This window comes from Engystomops pustulosus, chromosome 9 (genome assembly GCF_040894005.1).
Source record: "Engystomops pustulosus chromosome 9, aEngPut4.maternal, whole genome shotgun sequence".
NCBI classification, from domain to species: Eukaryota; Metazoa; Chordata; class Amphibia; order Anura; family Leptodactylidae; genus Engystomops; species Engystomops pustulosus.
The window spans coordinates 98,761,402-98,787,463 of NC_092419.1; the positions used below are offsets into that span (position 1 = coordinate 98,761,402).

The window sequence follows — 26,062 nt, forward strand, 5'->3', positions numbered from 1 at the left end:
GTGGGGTTTTCCACTGTTTCATACCCCTGTGTCTGTAAATAAATACTGTATCAGATATGGTTGATGATGTCATAATGGCTCGGAACCTCCAGCCACAGGTGATGACATCACAAAGCACAGAGAATTCTAAGTTGAGAGTTATCTAATTTGCATAATAGGCCACACCCAACAAAACCGACCAATCAGGAGCTAGATCATGCAGCAGAGCCCGCCCCTAGGGTATAAAAGGCAGCGCACGGCACCCACCCTGTCATTATGACCGGCGACATGGAGACAGCAACATCCATGACCAGCCTTGAGGAGCAAGCCAGCTTGGAGGAATACAACCAGATCCAGGAGCTGCTCCAATGCTTGGATGCCAGATACATTGAGCACTGTAATGCAGAAGCTACCACCAGCACTGTAGAGCAAGCCATCATGGAAGAAGGCAACCAGCTCCAGGAGCATATCCAAGACTTGGATGCCACATCCACCGACTACTACAGTGCACCAACTATAACCAGCTTTGAAGAACAAGTTTTCCTGGAAGAATTCAACCACATCCAGGAACTGCTTCAAAGCTTGGATGCTGGGTGCATCGAGTGCTGTACTGCATCTACCATCTGCCCTGTAGAGCAACCCATCCTGGAAGAACATGACCTGATCCAGGAGCAGCTCCAAGGCATGGACACGATGTACAACCAGCACTATGCACAGGAGGACATCCAACATGGTGAACAACCACAGGAGAACAATATCAATGAGGATGGAGAACCAGAGGGAGAAGAGCAAACAGGCAAGAAGAAGAAAGCTAAAAGCAAGTTCTTAGCCCAACTCCAGAAATCCTGGGGATGGATTGCCAGTCTCACCCGGAGAGGAAACTACACCATCAAAGAGGACTGTTCTAGTGAGATTCCAGGACCGAGCCACATGGTGGACACCAGAGGTAGGAAATCGCTGACAATCTTCATTTCTTTATTTTGACACTAGCTGTAAAGTCCGGCAGTGCCTGGGATAGTAAATAACTGCTCTTACCAATAACAAAATAGAAATAGTTAACAAATATATATCCCTGTCTGTCACTCACTCTTGCTACCTGTATTTCTGTCTTTCACTCACTCACTCTTCCTGTCTGTCTCTCACTGGCTGGCTCTCTATCTCCCACTCATTACCATTGCCTGTCTCTCTGTCACTCACTCTTCCTGCCCGTCTTTCTGTCTCTATCCATTTTACCTCACACATGAGCGTCTTATACTCATTGCCTCTAGTAACTAATCAAAGCTCTGAGCTCATATTAATGACCTGTGGCAGAATAGCAACAAATCATGGCTCAGTTTCTAATTTCCACTGCAGCATCAAACAATGGGGGTCATTTACTAAGGGTCTGAATCACGTATTTCCGCCGAATTTTTCAGATTTGCGCCGAATTGCCCCGGGATTTTGGCGCACGCGATCGTATTGTGGCGCATCGGTGCCGGCTTTCACGCGACAGAAATCGGGGGACGTGGCCATCGGAAAACCTGATGGATTCGAAAAATACCAGTGGAACTAAAAGAACGAATTGTGTCGCAAAATCAATCACATGCACCAGGAATAGGTTGGTGAATTCCGGCGGACCTCGGCGCAGCAGCGACACCTGGTGGATATCGGGCGCACGACCTTAGTGAATCGCTGGAAGACCCGATTCCTCGTCGGAGAACGCGAAGCTGGATCGCGACAGGGCCGGGTAAGTAAATGAGCCCCAATGTCTCCTGTATATGGTGGGTAATAAGTGTATTTTGGAAAGTGCAGGGTGGAAATTATGGCTAAAAACCTAGTCTATGACGTTCCGTGAATCACATAGAGCGACTGTTAAGAATTTGGTGATTGTAAATGCGACGGTGCAGATTCCTTTAGCGGACGTATATACATACAGAAGCTTTATGTATATAGCTTTATATTTTCAATTCCAAATGTCCTGGTTGCGCATAGCAACCAATCACATCTCAGCTTTCATTTAAAAACTGCTTCTGAAAAATAAAAGAAAGCTGAGCTTGGATTGGTTGCTATGGGAAACAAAGACAATCATACTGCAGGCCACTTTGACAACTGAAGCTGGAGCAAGGTGTTTTAGCGTTCTTTTGCGTAAATCCTAGACGTATTTTTCTGTAGACGGCACCACATGCAGTTATTAATCAATATGCTATACCTTATCCCTTTCTAATCACATTATACACATATTTGCTCATTTATAGGCAATAGATCATCTAGCAAAGATGTTGAGAATGGCGTGAAAGGATCCAGTGAAGATATGACCACAAAATCCAGATCTGTACAAAACATCTGCACTGACCTCCGCCCTCTAGTCCTGATGCCACCGGAGGAGCTCCACAGGTCCTCAGGAACAGCTGTTAGCCTCAGAGGCCACAACATTTTCAGTCACTGCAGCTCACCAGACCTTCAACCATCCGAGGAGCTCCCCAGCACTGAAAGGTCATCCCACAGCAGCATGAGCCAGGACAAGAAAGCCACCACAGCCAAATCCTCTGTGGAAAAAGACGGCACCTCTGCAGGAACTTCCGTTGCTTCAGTGCCCCTATCGCTGCTAAGTTTCACCTTCCACCGTGTTTTGGGTAAAGGAGGATTCGGACATGTCTTATTGGCGACAGATATCATCCGCAAAGAGCATGTTGCCATTAAAGCCGTCAACAAGCGGTATTACAAAGAAGAACGTAACTGCTGCTTTGCAGAGCGCCAAGTCCTCCAGATATCGCATCAATGCCCGTACCTCATTCATGGCCTGGCCGGCTTTCACACTAAGAACTATGTTTATTATGTGATGGAGCTGGCTGCCAGAGGGGACCTGCATCATTTCCTGGAAGAGAACTCACCCCTGGATATTGAAACATCGACATTTATCACAGCAGAACTGGTCTGTGGAATACAATTCCTGCATAACCAAGGAATTCTCCATCGTGACCTGAAGCCACTTAATATCCTTCTGACCACTGACGGCCACATCAAAATTGCAGACTTTGGCCTTGCTGTGACTGGTGCATTCAATGGAACCGCATTACCCTGTAGGGGAACACCAGGATATGCAGCCCCAGAAATCGTACATGGTTTGCTTCATACGAGTGCAGCTGACTACTTTTCAATTGGTGTGATACTGTATAAACTGATGACAGCCAAGACGCCCTTCCCTGGTAGCAATGGAAGAGAACGTGAGATGTCCGTCCTCAATCACACTCCAGTTTTCCCAGAATCTCTGACACCAGACGCTGTCAGCATCTTAGAAGGACTGTTGTGCAAGAACCAGTTCCTACGACTGGGATTCAGAGATATCAGGACACATCCATTCTTCTCCAAAATTAACTGGGAAGATGTGGAGGCCCGGAGAATGGAACCACCAGCCATCCTGAGGAAAGGTGCTGCTGACCTACATCTTGAGGATACCATATACTATGCTGAACCACCACAACCGATACAACCTAAAAATCGGAAGCTATTCAAGGAGTTCAGCTTTGTGTGTCCTGCATGGTCAAAGAATTATCATCCTGTCAGACGAACCAGGAACTGGTTGGCCAGGCTCTTCACCAGATTCTCATGCATAAAGTAAGAACTATGGTGAAGGAGTAATACTGGTAGAGAACCCATTACTCCTACCCTCATCCTCCAACCCACACTCCTACCCACCGGATTGGACCTCTGGAAGGTTGCAATCTGCAACTTCCCCAACCGCAAATGGACCGCCTGATGTAGAGCCTAGCTCCCTTCACCTTGACTTCCATAGTCTCTCACCTCAAATGGACAGCCTGAAGGTATAGCTTTGCTCCACTCACCATGCGTCCATAGACCTCTTGAAGGATAGCTTTGTGCACCTTCAATCACCGAAAATGGACTGCTTGGAGGTAGAGCTTTGCTCCCTTCACCATGCGTCCATAGACCTCTTGAAGGATAGCTTTGTCCTCCTTCAATCACCGAAAATGGACTGCCTGAAGGTAGAGCTTTGCTCCCTTCACCAGGCGTACATAGACCTCTTGAAGGATAGCTCTGTGCACCTTCAATCACCGAAAATGGACTGCCTGAAGGTAGAGCTTTGCTCCCTTCACTATGCGTCCATAGACCTCTTGAAGGATAGCTTTGTGCACCTTCAATCACCGAAAATGGACTGCTTGGAGGTAGAGCTTTGCTCCCTTCACCAGGCGTCCATAGACCTCTTGAAGGATAGCTTTGTGCACCTTCAATCACCGAAAATGGATTGCCTGAAGGTAGAGATTTGCTCCCTTCACCATGTGTCCATAGACCTCTTGAAGGATAGCTTTATGCCCCTTCAATTACAGAAAATGGACTGCCTGAAGGTAGAGCTTTGCTCCCTTCACCAGGCTTCCATAGACCTCTTGAAGGATAGCTTTGTGCACCTTCAATCACCGAAAATGGACTGCCTGGAGGTAGAGCTTTGCTCCCTTCGCCAGGCGTCCATAGACCTCTTGAAGGATAGCTTTGTGCACCTTCAATCACCGAAAATGGATGCCTGAAGGTAGAGCTTTGCTCCCTTCACCATGCGTCCATAGACCTCTTGAAGGATAGCTCTGTGCACCTTCAATCACCGAAAATGGACTGCCTGAAGGTAGAGCTTTGCTCCCTTCACTATGCGTCCATAGACCTCTTGAAGGATAGCTTTGTCCTCCTTCAATCACCGAAAATGGACTGCCTGAAGGTAGAGCTTTGCTCCCTTCACTATACGTCCATAGACCTCTTGAAGGATAGCTTTGTCCTCCTTCAATCACCGAAAATGGACTGCCTGAAGGTAGAGTTTTGCTCCCTTCACCATGTGTCCATAGACCTCTTGAAGGATAGCTTTATGCCCCTTCAATTACAGAAAATGGACTGCCTGAAGGTAGAGCTTTGCTCCCTTCACCAGGCTTCCATAGACCTCTTGAAGGATAGCTTTGTGCACCTTCAATCACCGAAAATGGACTGCCTGGAGGTAGAGTTTTGCTCCCTTCGCCAGGCGTCCATAGACCTCTTGAAGGATAGCTTTGTGCACCTTCAATCACCGAAAATGGATGCCTGAAGGTAGAGCTTTGCTCCCTTCACCATGCGTCCATAGACCTCTTGAAGGATAGCTCTGTGCACCTTCAATCACCGAAAATGGACTGCCTGAAGGTAGAGCTTTGCTCCCTTCACTATGCGTCCATAGACCTCTTGAAGGATAGCTTTGTCCTCCTTCAATCACCGAAAATGGACTGCCTGAAGGTAGAGCTTTGCTCCCTTCACTATACGTCCATAGACCTCTTGAAGGATAGCTTTGTGCACCTTCAATCACCGAAAATGGACTGCTTGGAGGTAGAGCTTTGCTCCCTTCACCAGGCGTCCATAGACCTCTTGAAGGATAGCTTTATGCCCCTTCAATCACAGAAAATGGACTGCCTGAAGGTAGAGCTTTGCTCCCTTCACCAGGCTTCCATAGACCTCTTGAAGGATAGCTTTGTGCACCTTCAATCACCGAAAATGGACTGCCTGAAGGTAGAGCTTTGCTCCCTTCACCCTGCGTCCATAGACCTCTTGAAGGATAGCTCTGTGCACCTTCAATCACCGAAAATGGATGCCTGAAGGTAGAGCTTTGCTCCCTTCGCCAGGCGTCCATAGACCTCTTGAAGGATAGCTTTGTGCACCTTCAATCACCGAAAATGGATGCCTGAAGGTAGAGCTTTGCTCCCTTCACCCTGCGTCCATAGACCTCTTGAAGGATAGCTCTGTGCACCTTCAATCACCGAAAATGGACTGCCTGAAGGTAGAGCTTTGCTCCCTTCACTATGCGTCCATAGACCTCTTGAAGGATAGCTTTGTCCTCCTTCAATCACCGAAAATGGACTGCCTGAAGGTAGAGCTTTGCTCCCTTCACCAGGCGTCCATAGACCTCTTGAAGGATAGCTCTGTGCACCTTCAATCACCGAAAATGGACTGCCTGAAGGTAGAGCTTTGCTCCCTTCACCAGGCGTTCATAGACCTCTTGAAGGATAGCTTTGTGCACCTTCAATCACCGAAAATGGACTGCCTGAAGGTAGAGCTTTGCTGCCAACACCAAGCGTCCTTTGACCTATTGAAGGATAGCTTTGTGCACCTTCAATCGCTTAAAATGGACTACAGAGCTTTGCTCCCTTCACCAGGCTTCCATAGACCTTTTGAAGGATAGCTTCGTGAACCTTCAATCACCGAAAATGGACTGCCTGAAAGAAGAGCTTTGCTGCCAACACCAAGCGTCCATAGACCCCTTGAAGGATAGCTTTGTGCACCTTCAATCACCGAAAATGGACTGCCTGAAGGTAGAGCTTTGCTCCCTTCACCAGGCGTCCATAGACCTCTTGAAGGATAGCTTTGTGCACCTTCAATCACCGAAAATGGACTGCCTGAAGGTAGAGCTTTGCTCCCTTCACCATGCGTCCATAGACCTCTTGAAGGACAGCTTTGAGCACCTTCAATCGCCGAAAATGGACTGCTCGAAGGTGAAGCTTTGCTCCCTTCACCAGGCGTCCATAGACCTCTTGGGCAGCACGGTGGCTTAGTGGTTAGCACTACAGCCTTGCAGCGGTGGGGACTAAGTCCCAGGATCAACATCTGCAAAGAGTTTGTATGTTCTCTCCGTGTTTGCGTGGGTTTCCTCCGGGTCCTCCGGTTTCCTCCCACACTCCAAAACATACTGAAAATGGACTGCTTTACTTCTTTCACCAAGCGTCCATAGAATAAAAATTCCAAAGAATAAAAAAATTAGAATTATATGAATTATAGAATTACATGGAGAGTGTGTCTGCTTTTCTTTTTAAATATAGGATCTATTATTGAGTACCATGGAATGGGTTCTCATGTAAAGTGACATAACAAATATAAGCGCTGGTATGTTGATGTAAAGAGAACCCAGTCCCTCATATTAATGAAGGGAAACATTGGCTTCACATCCAGGTGTTCTAAGTAGAGTTGCACTTTCTACCACAGATTAGCAACAAGTCTTTCCCAAATTTCTGCAAATGTTCAGTGAGTTAGTAGTAAAGTAGGTTTGTTTCTCAGGCATCTTTGATATATAAAAAAATTAAAAAAAAGTAGGGTCCTGCTTCTGTGTGTGTGTAGGGCTGGGGCGTCAGTAAGTCAAACCTCCAACTTCTCAATTTCCCTAACTCCTTAACACATGGGGAATGTTTAAAAATAATAGCGCGTCACGTAATAGCACGTCACGGGTCACCTGCGGGTGAATGGAGAGGGCTTACAGTCTGAGTCCTCTCCATAGCTGGTAAGTCTTTGCTGCATATTGCAGCAATTTGCGCCGAATTAACACGGGTTACCACAGACTTACATGCACCAAGGATAGACTGGTGAACTCTGGCGGTCCTTGGCACAGCAGCGACACCTGGTGGACATTGGGCGGACGACCTTAGTGAATCGCCGGAAGACCAGAATCCTCGTCGGAGAACGCGCCGCTGGATCGCAACAGGACCGGGTAAGTAAATGACCCCCATTAGGTATCGCCGCGTCCAGATGATGTCAAATTTTTGGGGGCATTTCCTTTTGACATACATCAAGCGATAGTGAGAGTATTGCAGGGGCGGCGGGGGGGGGGGGGTTCTGATATTTCCAGGGGGGGGGGGGGGGGCCTGATATTTCCAGGACATTATCACCACTTTCCGGGCGTAGTGTAGAGTGAACAGGAAGAAAATCTTGTCATAGTGGCCGTTCATAGCTTCATTCATGAATCCCAGGAGAAGTACCCTAGGGGACATTAATCGAGGAAAGTCAAAGTGTCTATTCAAGAAATCCAAGACATCTGACCAGAACACAATAACCTTTGGGCAGGCCCAGACGCAATGCATGAAGGAACCAGTGTCAGGCGAGCATAAGTCATTAGGCATAACCCCCATGCGAAATAGTGTTACAGGAGTGAAATATTCCCGATGGAGAAATTTGGACTCTATTAGGAAGTCCCTCATGCTCACCACAGAATCAAAGTAGGAGAGTTCGACTTCCCTCCAGTCATCATCAGACAGGACAGGGATATCACTCCTCCAGCGTTCAAAAGCTTTCTCAAAGGGTCTGGTGCCCTGTGCTTGCAGGAGACCGTAGACCTGGGTGAGCGGCTTAGGGAGGTCCGCGGTGCCTAACAAGGTTACCAATTTTGAAAAATTAGTTATCAGGTTAGTAGAGCCAAACTGGGTCCTGAAAACATGGCACAACCGTGCGTACTGAAAGGAGGCTATGGCGGGTAAGACATGTCTTTCCCGAAGCTCTGTAAAGGAAAGCAACTCCCCATTTGCATTCAGTAGTTGACCTAAGAACTTCACCCCAGCAGACCTAGCAGAGAGGAAATGGGTGAGCCATGGTTTAAGCCACAGAGGGGTCCCAGGCGAGAAAGATGGGGAACCAGACTCCCAAACCAGTACTTGAGCCCTATGCCAACATACCACAACAGCCCGCATAGGTAGCAGGATTTTTGAGGGGGGTTGGTATCTGTATAGTAAATTCATAAGAGGTTCGTATAATCCAGTGATAGCCCCCGCTAAAGCAGTAGCAGCATTGCTCCTATCAATATCAATCCACCATTGGGCATACACCATCTGGGCGGGCAGGTAATATAGGGATAGATCAGGAGCGAGACTTAAGCGCGGGGAGCCACCTTGCCAATAAAAGGATGTAAGGATGCCATCCAGGCGCTTGAATAAGCTCTTAGGGAGCAATACTGGGCAGGCATGGAACATGTACAGAAATTAAGGAAGAAAGATCATTTTAAATATATTAATACACCCATACAACGATAGGGGGAGTGAGGACCAGGCATTCAAGTGAGATTCAGTTGTGGATATCAGTGATTTTCACTGTTTCAATTTTGTGTAGGCCTGAACCTTGCAAGATACCTGAACACCCAAGTATTTGAAATGTGACACTACCTGGACTGGGACAGGGAGGGGGTCGTTCCTTTATCCGATAGAGGGAAAAGAACCGATTTATCCCAATCGAAACAAAGGCCTGAAAAGGACCTGTAGCGGTCAATCAGTGACAGCAGGGATAGGAGGGAGGAGGCAGCATTTTTAAGGTACACTAGAGTATCATCCGCATACATGGAGACTTTCTCTATAATGGCATCTCTGGCAATACCTTTGATGTTATCTGAGTGGCGGACAGCCATGGCAAGGGGTTTGATGGCTAGTGTAAATAAGAGCGGGGATAACGGGCATCCATACCAAGTGCCCCTGACAATGGGGAAGGGGGAGGCAATGTTAAGGTTGGTCCTGACCCTGGCTCTAGGAGCATTGTATAAAAGTTTGACAGGGCTATTAACCCGAGGGTCCATCCTACCCGCCCAGTCAGGGAGGAGGGGGTCTTTACCTGGTTTGGGGAGGATTACAATAAGAGCTTCTCGCATAGACTCAGGCTGAGGGCCACAATCCAATGCCACTAAGTACACTTGTAGTAGGAGCGGAACCAGGGCTTCACATCTCTCTTTATACCATTCTGCTTCCAACCCATAGCTAGGGCATAGAAGTCCCAATCTATACCAATGGGGTATCTGACAGCAAAGCTTACATGGATAATAGTTAATGATCGTCTGAGTGGTTATCAGACGCCACCATGGATAAGCTTGAAAAAGTCTGGGGGTTGTGGCGCTCCTACCTCTCAGATGCTTGATAAGACATGGGATGGTACCTATTTGGAGACATGCAAGAGACACTATTAGAATGAGGACCAAGAGAAGATGTCATTCCTTTATTATTAAGGAGGGGGAGCTCCCCTGGCAGCCTGAGCCACACAAAGGGCAGCATCTGCCCAATGAAGAGCCTCAGTCGGTGAGAATTGTGTTTATTAGCCGAGCTAAAAAGGGTCTAGAGTTGCCCCCCAGGGGGCCAGGTCGGGATGGCACCCGATGAGCCCTTTCAACTGTAAAGAAAGGAGAGAAGGTGTCCGCCGGCAATAGATTTTTAAGCCAGGTATAAAAAAAAAGGATACAGGATCTGGTCTCTCAGCTTTTTCAGGTAGCCCAACCGCTCGAATATTGTTCCTCCTTATACGGTTTTCCAGGTAATCCGCCACCATTTGTCGCTGGAGGTTGCCGATTTGCGCCGGCATCGGCCTCTGGACGTCCTCAGACACCCTGTGCTCAGTTTCCATGATTCTCTCCTTATGTACATCATGTCTCACTAAAACAAAATCCTGCCGCAGTACGTCAACTTTTGTAACTAGTTTGGATTGACACCGATTAATGTCTGCCAGTACCGCAGCAAAGTTGCGGTCCAATCGGTTATGTCCTCCGAAAATACAGGCTGTGGCGGGCTTTGGGAACCTTCAGAGAAGGGGATGAATCTGGAGGCCCCTGAGGGGAGCAAGGCTATGTGCGGGAGAATTCCCCCAATTTTTGAGCAACATTTGACTGTATTTGTGCCAGGGCTGCCTGAGATGTGGAGCACACCTGGGCATCCAGCGGCTCCAGTGACTGGAACTGAGGGTCATCTGGAATGGACTCATCGGGGCAGATTTACTTACCCGGCCCATTCGCGATCCAGCGGCGCGTTCTCTGAACAGGATTCGGGTCCGGACGGGATTTATGATGGCAGTTCCTCCGCTGTCCACCAGGTGGCGCTGCTGCGCTAAAATGCATCTGATCGCGCCGGAATACACTGAGCCGGACCAGGTGAAGGTAAGCGCTTCCCAAGCGACACATTTTCGGTTTTTCCGAATACGTCGGGTTTTCGTTCGGCCACGCCCCCGATTTCCGTCGCGTGCATGCCAGCACCGATGCGCCACAATCCGATCGCGTGCGCCAAAATCCCGGGGCAATTCAGGTACAATCGGCGCAAATCAGAAATATTCGGGTAACACGTCGGGAAACCGCGAATCGGGCCCTTAGTAAATGACGCCCATCATCTGAGCGCGGCACAGAGGCGCATGAAGCCATTTTGTATTGTTTATCTGCCCTCATATTGCCTATGGTGGCAACCAGGGGAGCGGGAGTGTATATCAGGGCTGAGCAGAGTTAATAACACCAGGCTAATTGTGGCTGAAAGCCTACAGGGTACCATTGGTTCTCTTCCGGAAGCTTACAGTATAATCAAATCCACACAGTCGAAAGGGTTAATGTATGGCAGGGCTCTAGTAGAGAAATCAAACTATCTGTGCTGGGCCTAAGAGGATATAGGGCCCCAAGCAGAGAACTGCCCGCAGGCAGGTTATTTTCCTACTTCCTTCATTGGATGAAGCCCGAGGAGCCTCTGAGTAGAGGCCACATGTGGCTGACAGTGGAGGATGGAGTCAAGTTGCAATAAAAGATGGTGCCGGCCACGTGCAAGCCCGGCTGAAGATGGCGGCAGCTGGGCTTCCTCTCGCCGGGCGGACAGGGTTATAATTTCACCAGCTCAGGAGCGGTGGCAGATGGGGGCCTCCAGGCCAGGAGGCAGCGGCTATCCGTGTCCGGCAGCAGGGCACGTGGTGTAGGAGGGAGAAGGTCTGCAGACGGGGCAGACCCAGTACCTGTCGGGATTCAGTCCGACAGCAGCGGACATCGCCAGGTGATCGGGGCCACAGGTAAGTTGGTTTGGACCGGGTATGGCTGCCTAAAGTTCGGGTAAGGAGTCAGGGGTCCAGGAGTTCTTCAGCGTGCGTCCTCTCAGTCTGGCATCAGCCCACCTTAGAGCTCATATTAACCCCTTCCTGATGCGCACCGTAATAGTACGTAATAGTCAACTGCATATTGCAGCTGGCACCCTGCTTTAACAACCGCGACTTCTGATCGCGGTTGTTAACTGTTCACACGCTGGTGTATTACATAGCAAAGTATAATACATCTGTATTGCACTGTGTAAGCTCTATATGAGCTTGAACAAGCGTTCAGAAGATTGCTTGTTCAAGTCAACCTGTTAATAAAAGTTTTAAAACAATAAAGACACAGCGCAGACACAGTGAATGGGGCAACATGGCAGCTGTCCCCAAAATGTTATCCATCTTGCCTCACGTCTAGAGGGTTTAGTCGACCCCTGGTCCATAACTGCTGCTATTGCCTAGTTGATCCAGACCAGCCAATTGCCAGACCAGCTAGTTGATCCATAGCAGCAATATTCACCACAATGGGCGTCAAAGGGGTTAATGGAGGCAACATACAACGATATGTGCTGTTGACTAGGACATCACCAATCATCAGTAGAAGGGGGAACATCTGATGGCATTATGCCATCTCCCAGAGAGCTCCGATGGACCGATCTGTACACCCACTATGCACCAACTGCTGGATAAGGGATACCCCCTGTATGGGGATAACTTTTATACCAGTGTTCCACTATTCCAATCCCTCATTTCTAGAGGTACCCTACAGTGCACCACTGCAAGCAAAAACCAGAGAGGCCTTTCTGGATCATGGATGAAAGGGGACATCAAGGCACTCTGTTTTGTGCCAGTAGGGCTCTCCAAATGCATCCTGACTAGAGATCGGTAAATTTATTCCAATGAAATGGAATTCTTTTCGAATTTCAGGAAAACTTTGGTTTGGCACAAATCTGAAGTTTACATTGATTTGTGGAAACAATTCCCCCCCCCCCCCCCCCTTTATTAGCAAAATGCTTGTGAGCACAACGTGTTACATGGGGCAGAGAACTCTGGGAAGAAGAAAGGAACACCCCCGAGAACATGTGCAGACCTGTAAGCCAATCAGACACTGGCAGGCATATGTGATGTCACACAGCCCTATAAAAACAGACGGCCATTTGCAATCCCGTCATTTCACACTATATGTGCTGTCTCTAGCGTCTAGCTGCTTGTACTCAGTCCAGAGTGTCAGTTTTTGGGGTTCTGTATTCCCCAAATTTCAATTCTTTTTTGCTCCTAAAGTAGATATCAATAAATCTGCGTCAAATCCACATAGTTGATGGAGTGATTTTTGCTCAAAGTCCACGGTGTCAGTTTTTGGGGTTCTCGATTCCCCAAATTTCAATTCCTTTTTGTTGCTAAAGTTGATATCAAGAAATTCATGTCAAATAAACATAGTTGATTGAATGATTTTAACTCAAAGTCCAGGCTGTCAGTTTTCAGGGCCGTAACTTGCGGAGTTTGCAGTAGAGAAGCTGTCCTGCCCAGGCAATAGTGGGGCATCAGAGCGGGTGGGGGCCATCGTTACCCCAAGGAGAACCCGCTTGTCCACCCGTAATGTGGAGAGATTGACCTTTTTCGACACACCACTGCCTTATGCATCAGATTAGATCAGCCATGATGCCTCCCCCAAACGATGAGAAACTAGTCTGGATTCTAACTACCTGCCTCAGCCACTATTCTGATGCTACCACCCGCCTGATGCCAGTTGCTCCATCTGCCTCCCACCAGCTTTACCAGGGATAGGAATTGTCACCCAACTCCAGACTCTGTCATTGTGCCACTTTCTGTCCTCCTGCTGCTGCCGGCAGCTCCACACTCTGCCATTGTGCCACTCTGTGGCCTACGATGTTGCTGCCACCTCCATAATTTGTCATTGTGCCACTCTGTGGCCTACGATGTTGCTGCCACCTCCATAATTTGTCATTGTGCCACTCTGTGGCCTACTAATGCAACTGACCGCTGTCTCCCTGGAACACCCGGTGATTTTCATAAATTCTGATTTTACCCTCCACTGCTCTATGACGTTGCCACTATGTTTGGTTTTCCCATTCATTTCATCTGTCAGAAGGAATGAAAAGCTTCAGGATTGATAGCCAACAGCAGGAGTGGATACAGAACACAGAGGACATGCAAACATCCCATTTACTGATCATGTCTGTTTTGGATCAACTCCTGTTTGTTTTTGGCTTTAGCAATACTAATGGATTATTAACCGATTGACAGATGAAAAAAATGGCAAAATGATCAGTGCCGTCAATGCAAAATTACCGCCGACTCCCTTTCCCCTCTCTTTTGGGGGGTTTCTTCATGTATCAGCATTTAACAGAACAGGTTGTGTCGTAATCTATGGGTTGTTTGTCTTATGCTTATCAATAATTGTACTATTTTTTCCTGAAAAAGATCAATAAAAACATTGTTAAACACAAATTTGCCTTCTAAAAGACAAACATCCCTCTTTCACTTGTGTAAACAAAAAAAACATCATGCTATATGCATTTTATATGTGGGGGATTTTTATGTTTTACACATTTTTGGAGGTTGTTCCATCTTTTTATCCCGTGTGGCTTAGAAAAATTATGGGTAAAATTACATTTTTTGGGAAAGCTTTCACCCGTTTCCCTTTTGGGGCCTAATTGTATCATACACCTGTAGGGGCAAATACACATATTACACCTTGCAAGGGATGTGCTTTCAGAAATAGTGTCAACTGTTGGGGTCCTCCTCTGTTTTGGTACCACTAGTGCTCTCCAAATGCATCCTGATGAAAAGTAATTCAGCCATATTTGTCCTCCAAAAACTGAGCAGCGCTGTTTTCATTCCAAGCGCCATCCTATGCCCGTACAGCAGTCTACAGTCACAAAATGGGTGTTGGCATATTCAGGAGGCATTGCACCCAACATTGTATGATGCATTTTCCTTTTTATATGACTGAAGAAATTTAAGTGTTCAATTAATAAATTGTTAAAAAGAAATTACTTTTTAGAAAAAATTTCCCTTTCATTTATTTTTCACCCGCATGAAACACTCAAAGGGTTAACAAACTTTCCAAAGCTTGTTTTTACTATTTTGAGGGGTGCAGTTTCTAAAATGGTGTCATTTGGGTGGAATTCTATCATATAGGCCTTATAAAGTCACTTCTAGCTAAATTGGTCCGTCAAAAAATAGCACCTAAAGTTATAAGCCTCCTAACATCCGGGGAAAAAAAGGAAAAGATCTTTGAAAAATAATGCCAAGTAAAAGCAGACATAAAGCAAATGTTGTTTACCGATATATTTTGGTGACATGACTAACTTTCCCAAAAGTAGAACATTTGGAACGTGCAAAACAATTTTTTTTGCCAAATTTCATTTTAATTGTAGACAGTGTCGGACTGGGTTTCCTTAGGCCCACCAGAGGAAATCAATTTGAGGGCCCACTCTTCATTATTCCCTAGGAAATATACTCTAGCAGCCTCCAAATTGTGGTGTTTTCTGATGGACCTCTGGGGTTCAGTATTGGGTTGAGCCAGGGCCCACCGGAGGATCCTCTGGTACTCTGGTGGGCCAGTCCGACACTGATTGTAGATCCAGACAAAAAAAGGAGTTTTAAACATTTTTTGCTGTAATGGGACCAGGGACTAACAATAAAGCTTCATTACAGACACCTTACAGCTGATTATTGCAATCTGGGACTATAGTAAGGCATTCAGAAAACTTCACCAGAGGTCAGTGGGGTCTGTCTGTAACTATGGGCTGTCTGTAAGTCGGGTGTCCTTAAGTAGGGGACCGCCTGTAGTTTTCATAAATAAAATGATACCTTACACAGCTTACACTAAAGTATGAAAATATATTGGCCTCAGAATGTACCAAGAAAGGATTTATTATTCTACAAAATTTTAGATTTTTTTTACATTTACTCAAACATAGTAAAACCTATATAAATTTGGTGTCTCCGTGATCTTACCGACCCAAAGAATATAAGGGAGTGCACACTTAAAGCTGTAAAAGCAAGGCCCAAACACTGTGGCGGTAGGAAAGGTCAATAGAATTGCTTGCTGGGTTTTGATTCAAAAAGGTGGTCCCTTAGTGGGGTTTTCCACTGTTTCATACCCCTGTGTCTGTAAATAAATACTGTATCAGATATGGTTGATGATGTCATAATGGCTCGGAACCTCCAGCCACAGGTGATGACATCACAAAGCACAGAGAATTCTAAGTTGAGAGTTATCTAATTTGCATAATAGGCCACACCCAACAAAACCGACCAATCAGGAGCTAGATCATGCAGCAGAGCCCGCCCCTAGGGTATAAAAGGCAGCGCACGGCACCCACCCTGTCATTATGACCGGCGACATGGAGACAGCAACATCCATGACCAGCCTTGAGGAGCAAGCCAGCTTGGAGGAATACAACCAGATCCAGGAGCTGCTCCAATGCTTGGATGCCAGATACATTGAGCACTGTAATGCAGAAGCTACCACCAGCACTGTAGAGCAAGCCATCATGGAAGAAGGCAACCAGCTCCAGGAGCATATCCAAGACTTGGATGCCACATCCACCGACTACTACAGTGCACCAACTATAACCAGCTTTGAAGAACAAGTTTTCCTGGAAGAATTCAACCACATCCAGGAACTGCTTCAAAGCTTGGATGCTGGGTGCATCGAGTGCTGTACTGCATCTACCATCTGCCCTGTAGAGCAACCCATCCTGGAAGAACATGACCTGATCCAGGAGCAGCTCCAAGGCATGGACACGATGTACAACCAGCACTATGCACAGGAGGACATCCAACATGGTGAACAACCACAGGAGAACAATATCAATGAGGATGGAGAACCAGAGGGAGAAGAGCAAACAGGCAAGAAGAAGAAAGCTAAAAGCAAGTTCTTAGCCCAACTCCAGAAATCCTGGGGATGGATTGCCAGTCTCACCCGGAGAGGAAACTACACCATCAAAGAGGACTGTTCTAGTGAGATTCCAGGACCGAGCCACATGGTGGACACCAGAGGTAGGAAATCGCTGACAATCTTCATTTCTTTATTTTGACACTAGCTGTAAAGTCCGGCAGTGCCTGGGATAGTAAATAACTGCTCTTACCAATAACAAAATAGAAATAGTTAACAAATATATATCCCTGTCTGTCACTCACTCTTGCTACCTGTATTTCTGTCTTTCACTCACTCACTCTTCCTGTCTGTCTCTCACTGGCTGGCTCTCTATCTCCCACTCATTACCATTGCCTGTCTCTCTGTCACTCACTCTTCCTGCCCGTCTTTCTGTCTCTATCCATTTTACCTCACACATGAGCGTCTTATACTCATTGCCTCTAGTAACTAATCAAAGCTCTGAGCTCATATTAATGACCTGTGGCAGAATAGCAACAAATCATGGCTCAGTTTCTAATTTCCACTGCAGCATCAAACAATGGGGGTCATTTACTAAGGGTCTGAATCACGTATTTCCGCCGAATTTTTCAGATTTGCGCCGAATTGCCCCGGGATTTTGGCGCACGCGATCGTATTGTGGCGCATCGGTGCCGGCTTTCACGCGACAGAAATCGGGGGACGTGGCCATCGGAAAACCTGATGGATTCGAAAAATACCAGTGGAACTAAAAGAACGAATTGTGTCGCAAAATCAATCACATGCACCAGGAATAGGTTGGTGAATTCCGGCGGACCTCGGCGCAGCAGCGACACCTGGTGGATATCGGGCGCACGACCTTAGTGAATCGCTGGAAGACCCGATTCCTCGTCGGAGAACGCGAAGCTGGATCGCGACAGGGCCGGGTAAGTAAATGAGCCCCAATGTCTCCTGTATATGGTGGGTAATAAGTGTATTTTGGAAAGTGCAGGGTGGAAATTATGGCTAAAAACCTAGTCTATGACGTTCCGTGAATCACATAGAGCGACTGTTAAGAATTTGGTGATTGTAAATGCGACGGTGCAGATTCCTTTAGCGGACGTATATACATACAGAAGCTTTATGTATATAGCTTTATATTTTCAATTCCAAATGTCCTGGTTGCGCATAGCAACCAATCACATCTCAGCTTTCATTTAAAAACTGCTTCTGAAAAATAAAAGAAAGCTGAGCTTGGATTGGTTGCTATGGGAAACAAAGACAATCATACTGCAGGCCACTTTGACAACTGAAGCTGGAGCAAGGTGTTTTAGCGTTCTTTTGCGTAAATCCTAGACGTATTTTTCTGTAGACGGCACCACATGCAGTTATTAATCAATATGCTATACCTTATCCCTTTCTAATCACATTATACACATATTTGCTCATTTATAGGCAATAGATCATCTAGCAAAGATGTTGAGAATGGCGTGAAAGGATCCAGTGAAGATATGACCACAAAATCCAGATCTGTACAAAACATCTGCACTGACCTCCGCCCTCTAGTCCTGATGCCACCGGAGGAGCTCCACAGGTCCTCAGGAACAGCTGTTAGCCTCAGAGGCCACAACATTTTCAGTCACTGCAGCTCACCAGACCTTCAACCATCCGAGGAGCTCCCCAGCACTGAAAGGTCATCCCACAGCAGCATGAGCCAGGACAAGAAAGCCACCACAGCCAAATCCTCTGTGGAAAAAGACGGCACCTCTGCAGGAACTTCCGTTGCTTCAGTGCCCCTATCGCTGCTAAGTTTCACCTTCCACCGTGTTTTGGGTAAAGGAGGATTCGGACATGTCTTATTGGCGACAGATATCATCCGCAAAGAGCATGTTGCCATTAAAGCCGTCAACAAGCGGTATTACAAAGAAGAACGTAACTGCTGCTTTGCAGAGCGCCAAGTCCTCCAGATATCGCATCAATGCCCGTACCTCATTCATGGCCTGGCCGGCTTTCACACTAAGAACTATGTTTATTATGTGATGGAGCTGGCTGCCAGAGGGGACCTGCATCATTTCCTGGAAGAGAACTCACCCCTGGATATTGAAACATCGACATTTATCACAGCAGAACTGGTCTGTGGAATACAATTCCTGCATAACCAAGGAATTCTCCATCGTGACCTGAAGCCACTTAATATCCTTCTGACCACTGACGGCCACATCAAAATTGCAGACTTTGGCCTTGCTGTGACTGGTGCATTCAATGGAACCGCATTACCCTGTAGGGGAACACCAGGATATGCAGCCCCAGAAATCGTACATGGTTTGCTTCATACGAGTGCAGCTGACTACTTTTCAATTGGTGTGATACTGTATAAACTGATGACAGCCAAGACGCCCTTCCCTGGTAGCAATGGAAGAGAACGTGAGATGTCCGTCCTCAATCACACTCCAGTTTTCCCAGAATCTCTGACACCAGACGCTGTCAGCATCTTAGAAGGACTGTTGTGCAAGAACCAGTTCCTACGACTGGGATTCAGAGATATCAGGACACATCCATTCTTCTCCAAAATTAACTGGGAAGATGTGGAGGCCCGGAGAATGGAACCACCAGCCATCCTGAGGACAGGTGCTGCTGACCTACATCTTGAGGATACCATATACTATGCTGAACCACCACAACCGATACAACCTAAAAATCGGAAGCTATTCAAGGAGTTCAGCTTTGTGTGTCCTGCATGGTCAAAGAATTATCATCCTGTCAGACGAACCAGGAACTGGTTGGCCAGGCTCTTCACCAGATTCTCATGCATAAAGTAAGAACTATGGTGAAGGAGTAATACTGGTAGAGAACCCATTACTCCTACCCTCATCCTCCAACCCACACTCCTACCCACCGGATTGGACCTCTGGAAGGTTGCAATCTGCAACTTCCCCAACCGCAAATGGACCGCCTGATGTAGAGCCTAGCTCCCTTCACCTTGACTTCCATAGTCTCTCACCTCAAATGGACAGCCTGAAGGTATAGCTTTGCTCCACTCACCATGCGTCCATAGACCTCTTGAAGGATAGCTTTGTGCACCTTCAATCACCGAAAATGGACTGCCTGAAAGAAGAGCTTTGCTGCCAACACCAAGCGTCCATAGACCTATTGAAGGATAGCTTTGTGCACCTTCAATCACCGAAAATGGACTGCCTGAAGGTAGAGCTTTGCTCCCTTCACTATGCGTCCATAGACCCCTTGAAGGATAGCTTTGTGCACCTTCAATCACCGAAAATGGACCGCCTGATGTAGAGCCTAGCTCCCTTCACCTTGACTTCCATAGTCTCTCACCTCAAATGGACAGCCTGAAGGTATAGCTTTGCTCCACTCACCATGCGTCCATAGACCTCTTGAAGGACAGCTTTGTGCACCTTCAATCACCGAAAATGGACTGCCTGAAGGTAGAGCTTTGCTCCCTTCATCAGGCGTCCATAGACCTCTTGAAGGATAGCTCTGTGCACCTTCAATCACCGAAAATGGACTGCCTGAAGGTAGAGCTTTGCTCCCTTCACTATGCGTCCATAGACCTCTTGAAGGATAGCTTTGTGCACCTTCAATCACCGAAAATGGACTGCTTGGAGGTAGAGCTTTGCTCCCTTCACCAGGCGTCCATAGACCTCTTGAAGGATAGCTCTGTGCACCTTCAATCACCGAAAATGGACTGCCTGAAGGTAGAGCTTTGCTCCCTTCACTATGCGTCCATAGACCTCTTGACGGATAGCTTTATGCCCCTTCAATCACAGAAAATGGACTGCCTGAAGGTAGAGCTTTGCTCCCTTCACCAGGCTTCCATAGACCTCTTGAAGGATAGCTTTGTGCACCTTCAATCACGGAAAATGGACTGCCTGGAGGTAGAGCTTTGCTCCCTTCGCCAGGCGTCCATAGACCTCTTGAAGGATAGTTCTGTGCACCTTCAATCACCGAAAATGGACTGCCTGAAGGTAGAGCTTTGCTCCCTTCACTATGCGTCCATAGACCTCTTGAAGGATAGCTTTGTGCACCTTCAATCACCGAAAATGGACTGCTTGGAGGTAGAGCTTTGCTCCCTTCACCATGCGTCCATAGACCTCTTGAAGGATAGCTTTGTCCTCCTTCAATCACCGAAAATGGACTGCCTGAAGGTAGAGCTTTGCTCCCTTCACCAGGCGTCCATAGACCTCTTGAAGGATAGCTCTGTGCACCTTCAATCACCGAAAATGGACTGCCTGAAGGTAGAGCTTTGCTCCCTTCACTATGTGTCCATAGACCTCTTGAAGGATAGCTTTGTGCACCTTCAATCACCGAAAATGGACTGCTTGGAGGTAGAGCTTTGCTCCCTTCACCAGGCGTCCATAGACCTCTTGAAGGATAGCTTTGTCCTCCTTCAATCACCGAAAATGGACTGCCTGAAGGTAGAGCTTTGCTCCCTTCACCATGCGTCCATAGACCTCTTGAAGGATAGCTTTGTGCACCTTCAATCACCGAAAATGGATTGCCTGAAGGTAGAGTTTTGCTCCCTTCACCATGCGTCCATAGACCTCTTGAAGGATAGCTTTATGCCCCTTCAATCACAGAAAATGGACTGCCTGAAGGTAATGCTTTGCTCCCTTCACCAGGCTTCCATAGACCTCTTGAAGGATAGCTTTGTGCACCTTCAATCACCGAAAATAGACTGCCTGGAGGTAGAGCTTTGCTCCCTTCGCCAGGCGTCCATAGACCTCTTGAAGGATAGCTTTGTGCACCTTCAATCACCGAAAATGGATGCCTGAAGGTAGAGCTTTGCTCCCTTCACCATGCGTCCATAGACCTCTTGAAGGATAGCTCTGTGCACCTTCAATCACCGAAAATGGACTGCCTGAAGGTAGAGCTTTGCTGCCAACACCAAGCGTCCATAGACCTATTGAAGGATAGCTTTTTGCACCTTCAATCGCTTAAAATGGACTACAGAGCTTTGCTCCCTTCACCAGGCTTCCATAGACCTTTTGAAGGATAGCTTCGTGAACCTTCAATCACCGAAAATGGACTGCCTGAAAGAAGAGCTTTGCTGCCAACACCAAGCGTCCATAGACCTATTGAAGGATAGCTTTGTGCACCTTCAATCACCGAAAATGGACTGCCTGAAGGTAGAGCTTTGCTCCCTTCACTATGCGTCCATAGACCCCTTGAAGGATAGCTTTGTGCACCTTCAATCACCGAAAATGGACTGCCTGGAGGTAGAGCTTTGCTCCCTTCACCAGGCGTCCATAGACCTCTTGAAGGATAGCTCTGTGCACCTTCAATCACCGAAAATGGACTGCCTGAAGGTAGAGCTTTGCTGCCAACACCAAGCGTCCATAGACCTATTGAAGGATAGCTTTGTGCACCTTCAATCGCTTAAAATGGACTACAGAGCTTTGCTCCCTTCACCAGGCTTCCATAGACCTTTTGAAGGATAGCTTTGTGAAACTTCAATCACCGAAAATGGACTGCCTGAAGGTAGAGCTTTGCTCCCTTCACCAGGCGCCCATAGACCTCTTGAAGGATAGCTTTGTGCACCTTCAATCACCGAAAATGGACTGCCTGAAAGAAGAGCTTTGCTGCCAACACCAAGCGTCCATAGACCTCTTGAAGGATAGCTTTGTGCCCCTTCAATCACAGAAAATGGACTGCCTGAAGGTAGAGCTTTGCTCCCTTCACCAGGCTTCCATAGACCTCTTGAAGGATAGCTTTGTGCACCTTCAATCACCGAAAATGGACTGCCTGAAGGTAGAGCTTTGCTCCCTTCACTATGCGTCCATAGACCTCTTGACGGATAGCTTTGTGCACCTTCAATCACCGAAAATGGACTGCCTGAAGGTAGAGCTTTGCTCCCTTCACTATGCGTCCATAGACCTCTTGACGGATAGCTTTATGCCCCTTCAATCACAGAAAATGGACTGCCTGAAGGTAGAGCTTTGCTCCCTTCACCAGGCTTCCATAGACCTCTTGAAGGATAGCTTTGTGCACCTTCAATCACCGAAAATGGACTGCCTGGAGGTAGAGCTTTGCTCCCTTCGCCAGGCGTCCATAGACCTCTTGAAGGATAGTTCTGTGCACCTTCAATCACCGAAAATGGACTGCCTGAAGGTAGAGCTTTGCTCCCTTCACTATGCGTCCATAGACCTCTTGAAGGATAGCTTTGTGCACCTTCAATCACCGAAAATGGACTGCTTGGAGGTAGAGCTTTGCTCCCTTCACCATGCGTCCATAGACCTCTTGAAGGATAGCTTTGTCCTCCTTCAATCACCGAAAATGGACTGCCTGAAGGTAGAGCTTTGCTCCCTTCACCAGGCGTCCATAGACCTCTTGAAGGTTAGCTCTGTGCACCTTCAATCACCGAAAATGGACTGCCTGAAGGTAGAGCTTTGCTCCCTTCACTATGTGTCCATAGACCTCTTGAAGGATAGCTTTGTGCACCTTCAATCACCGAAAATGGATGCCTGAAGGTAGAGCTTTGCTCCCTTCACCAGGCGCCCATAGACCTCTTGAAGGATAGCTTTGTGCACCTTCAATCACCGAAAATGGACTGCCTGAAAGAAGAGCTTTGCTGCCAACACCAAGCGTCCATAGACCTCTTGAAGGATAGCTTTGTGCCCCTTCAATCACCGAAAATGGACTGCCTGGAGGTAGAGCTTTGCTCCCTTCGCCAGGCGTCCATAGACCTCTTGAAGGATAGTTCTGTGCACCTTCAATCACCGAAAATGGACTGCCTGAAGGTAGAGCTTTGCTCCCTTCACTATGCGTCCATAGACCTCTTGAAGGATAGCTTTGTGCACCTTCAATCACCGAAAATGGACTGCTTGGAGGTAGAGATTTGCTCCCTTCACCATGCGTCCATAGACCTCTTGAAGGATAGCTTTGTCCTCCTTCAATCACCGAAAATGGACTGCCTGAAGGTAGAGCTTTGCTCCCTTCACCAGGCGTCCATAGACCTCTTGAAGGATAGCTCTGTGCACCTTCAATCACCGAAAATGGACTGCCTGAAGGTAGAGCTTTGCTCCCTTCACTATGTGTCCATAGACCTCTTGAAGGATAGCTTTGTGCACCTTCAATCACCGAAAATGGACTGCTTGGAGGTAGAGCTTTGCTCCCTTCACCAGGCGTCCATAGACCTCTTGAAGGATAGCTTTGTCCTCCTTCAATCACCGAAAATGGACTGCCTGAAGGTAGAGCTTTGCTCCCTTCACCATGCGTCCATAGACCTCTTGAAGGATAGCTTTGTGCACCTTCAATCACCGAAAATGGATTGCCTGAAGGTAGAGTTTTGCTCCCTTCACCATGCGTCCATAGACCTCTTGAAGGATAGCTTTATGCCCCTTCAATCACAGAAAATGGACTGCCTGAAGGTAATGCTTTGCTCCCTTCACCAGGCTTCCATAGACCTCTTGAAGGATAGCTTTGTGCACCTTCAATCACCGAAAATGGACTGCCTGGAGGTAGAGCTTTGCTCCCTTCGCCAGGCGTCCATAGACCTCTTGAAGGATAGCTTTGTGCACCTTCAATCACCGAAAATGGATGCCTGAAGGTAGAGCTTTGCTCCCTTCACCATGCGTCCATAGACCTCTTGAAGGATAGTTCTGTGCACCTTCAATCACCGAAAATGGACTGCCTGAAGGTAGAGCTTTGCTGCCAACACCAAGCATCCATAGACCTATTGAAGGATAGCTTTTTGCACCTTCAATCGCTTAAAATGGACTACAGAGCTTTGCTCCCTTCACCAGGCTTCCATAGACCTTTTGAAGGATAGCTTCGTGAACCTTCAATCACCGAAAATGGACTGCCTGAAAGAAGAGCTTTGCTGCCAACACCAAGCGTCCATAGACCTATTGAAGGATAGCTTTGTGCACCTTCAATCACCGAAAATGGACTGCCTGAAGGTAGAGCTTTGCTCCCTTCACTATGCGTCCATAGACCCCTTGAAGGATAGCTTTGTGCACCTTTAATCACCGAAAATGGACTGCCTGGAGGTAGAGCTTTGCTCCCTTCACCAGGCGTCCATAGACCTCTTGAAAGATAGCTTTGTCCTCCTTCAATCACCGAAAATGGACTGCCTGAAGGTAGAGCTTTGCTCCCTTCACCATGCGTCCATAGACCTCTTGAAGGATAGCTTTGTGCACCTTCAATCACCGAAAATGGATGCCTGAAGGTAGAGCTTTGCTCCCTTCACCAGGCGTTCATAGACCTCTTGAAGGATAGCTTTGTGCACCTTCAATCACCGAAAATGGACTGCCTGAAGGTAGAGCTTTGCTGCCAACACCAAGCGTCCATTGACCTATTGAAGGATAGCTTTGTGCACCTTCAATCGCTTAAAATGGACTACAGAGCTTTGCTCCCTTCACCAGGCTTCCATAGACCTTTTGAAGGATAGCTTCGTGAACCTTCAATCACCGAAAATGGACTGCCTGAAAGAAGAGCTTTGCTGCCAACACCAAGCGTCCAAAGACCCCTTGAAGGATAGCTTTGTGCACCTTCAATCACCGAAAATGGACTGCCTGAAGGTAGAGCTTTGCTCCCTTCACCAGGCGTCCATAGACCTCTTGAAGGATAGCTTTGTGCACCTTCAATCACTGAAAATGGACTGCCGGAAGGTAGAGCTTTGCTCCCTTCACCATGCGTCCATAGACCTCTTGAAGGACAGCTTTGAGCACCTTCAATCGCTGAAAATGGACTGCTCGAAGGTGAAGCTTTGCTCCCTTCACCAGGCGTCCATAGACCTCTTGGGCAGCACGGTGGCTTAGTGGTTAGCACTACAGCCTTGAAGCGGTGGGGACTAAGTCCCAGGATCAACATCTGCAAAGAGTTTGTATGTTCTCTCCGTGTTTGCGTGGGTTTCCTCCGGGTCCTCCGGTTTCCTCCCACACTCCAAAACATACTGAAAATGGACTGCTTTACTTCTTTCACCAAGCGTCCATAGAATAAAAATTCCAAAGAATAAAAAAATTAGAATTATATGAATTATAGAATTACATGGAGAGTGTGTCTGATTTTCTTTTTAAATATAGGATCTATTATTGAGTACCATGGAATGGGTTCTCATGTAAAGTGACATAACAAATATAAGCGCTGGTATGTTGATGTAAAGAGAACCCAGTCCCTCATATTAATGAAGGGAAACATTGGCTTCACATCCAGGTGTTCTAAGTAGAGTTGCACTTTCTACCACAGATTAGCAACAAGTCTTTCCCAAATTTCTACAAATGTTCAGTGAATTAGTAGTAAAGTAGGTTTGTTTCTCAGGCATCTTTGATACATAAAAAATAAAAAAAAGTAGGGTCCTGCTTCTGTGTGTGTGTAGGGCTGGGGTGTCGGTAAGTCATACCTCCAACTTCTCAATTTCCCTAACGCTAACTCCTTAACACATGGGGCATGTTTAAGGCTTTTTATCACAATTATTTAGGTATTTAGGAAAAAAAAAATATTTATTGGAATACAACCTGGAATACAAACTACAAGTTTAAAGAGTAATTGTAAAGGTTCTTTTTTGTTCTGGGGTGTAAAACAACTTTGTCTATTATCTTTGTTACCTTCTTTGCTATACCCCTCAGATTACCTCAGCACTACATTAGTTGATTGTTCTCCGACGTACTTATAAGCCCTGTGAATCCGTACTTTGTTCATATT

At 47.1% G+C, this 26,062-nt stretch overlaps 3 protein-coding genes across 4 annotated transcripts in view; 2 read left to right on the forward strand and 1 right to left on the reverse strand.

Annotated features, from left to right (window-relative positions):
• Window positions 1-26,062, reverse strand: part of GPSM1 (G protein signaling modulator 1) — a 290,121-nt gene that overhangs the window by 223,239 nt on the left and 40,820 nt on the right. The gene's annotated exons all lie outside the window — the stretch shown is intronic.
• Window positions 268-3,577, forward strand: LOC140077452 (uncharacterized). The gene is made up of 2 exons (XM_072124675.1): window positions 268-925; window positions 2,214-3,577. Exons 1-2 carry the CDS (start codon window positions 268-270, stop codon window positions 3,575-3,577), a joined length of 2,022 nt encoding a protein of 673 aa, XP_071980776.1.
• LOC140076839 (uncharacterized) lies at window positions 15,914-19,638 on the forward strand. The gene is made up of 2 exons (XM_072123583.1): window positions 15,914-16,569; window positions 17,858-19,638. The coding sequence occupies exons 1-2, from the start codon at window positions 15,930-15,932 to the stop codon at window positions 19,219-19,221; spliced, it is 2,004 nt and encodes a 667-aa protein (XP_071979684.1). The 5' UTR covers window positions 15,914-15,929; the 3' UTR covers window positions 19,222-19,638.

Coding starts and splice junctions, on each gene's coding strand:
- LOC140077452 (XM_072124675.1), top strand. CDS start 268: ATGGAGACAGCAACATCCATGACCAGCCTTGAGGAGCAAGCCAGCTTG. Junction 926..2,213: donor CCACATGGTGGACACCAGAG/GTAGGAAATCGC, acceptor GCTCATTTATAG/GCAATAGATCATCTAGCAAA.
- LOC140076839 (XM_072123583.1), top strand. CDS start 15,930: ATGACCAGCCTTGAGGAGCAAGCCAGCTTGGAGGAATACAACCAGATC. Junction 16,570..17,857: donor CCACATGGTGGACACCAGAG/GTAGGAAATCGC, acceptor GCTCATTTATAG/GCAATAGATCATCTAGCAAA.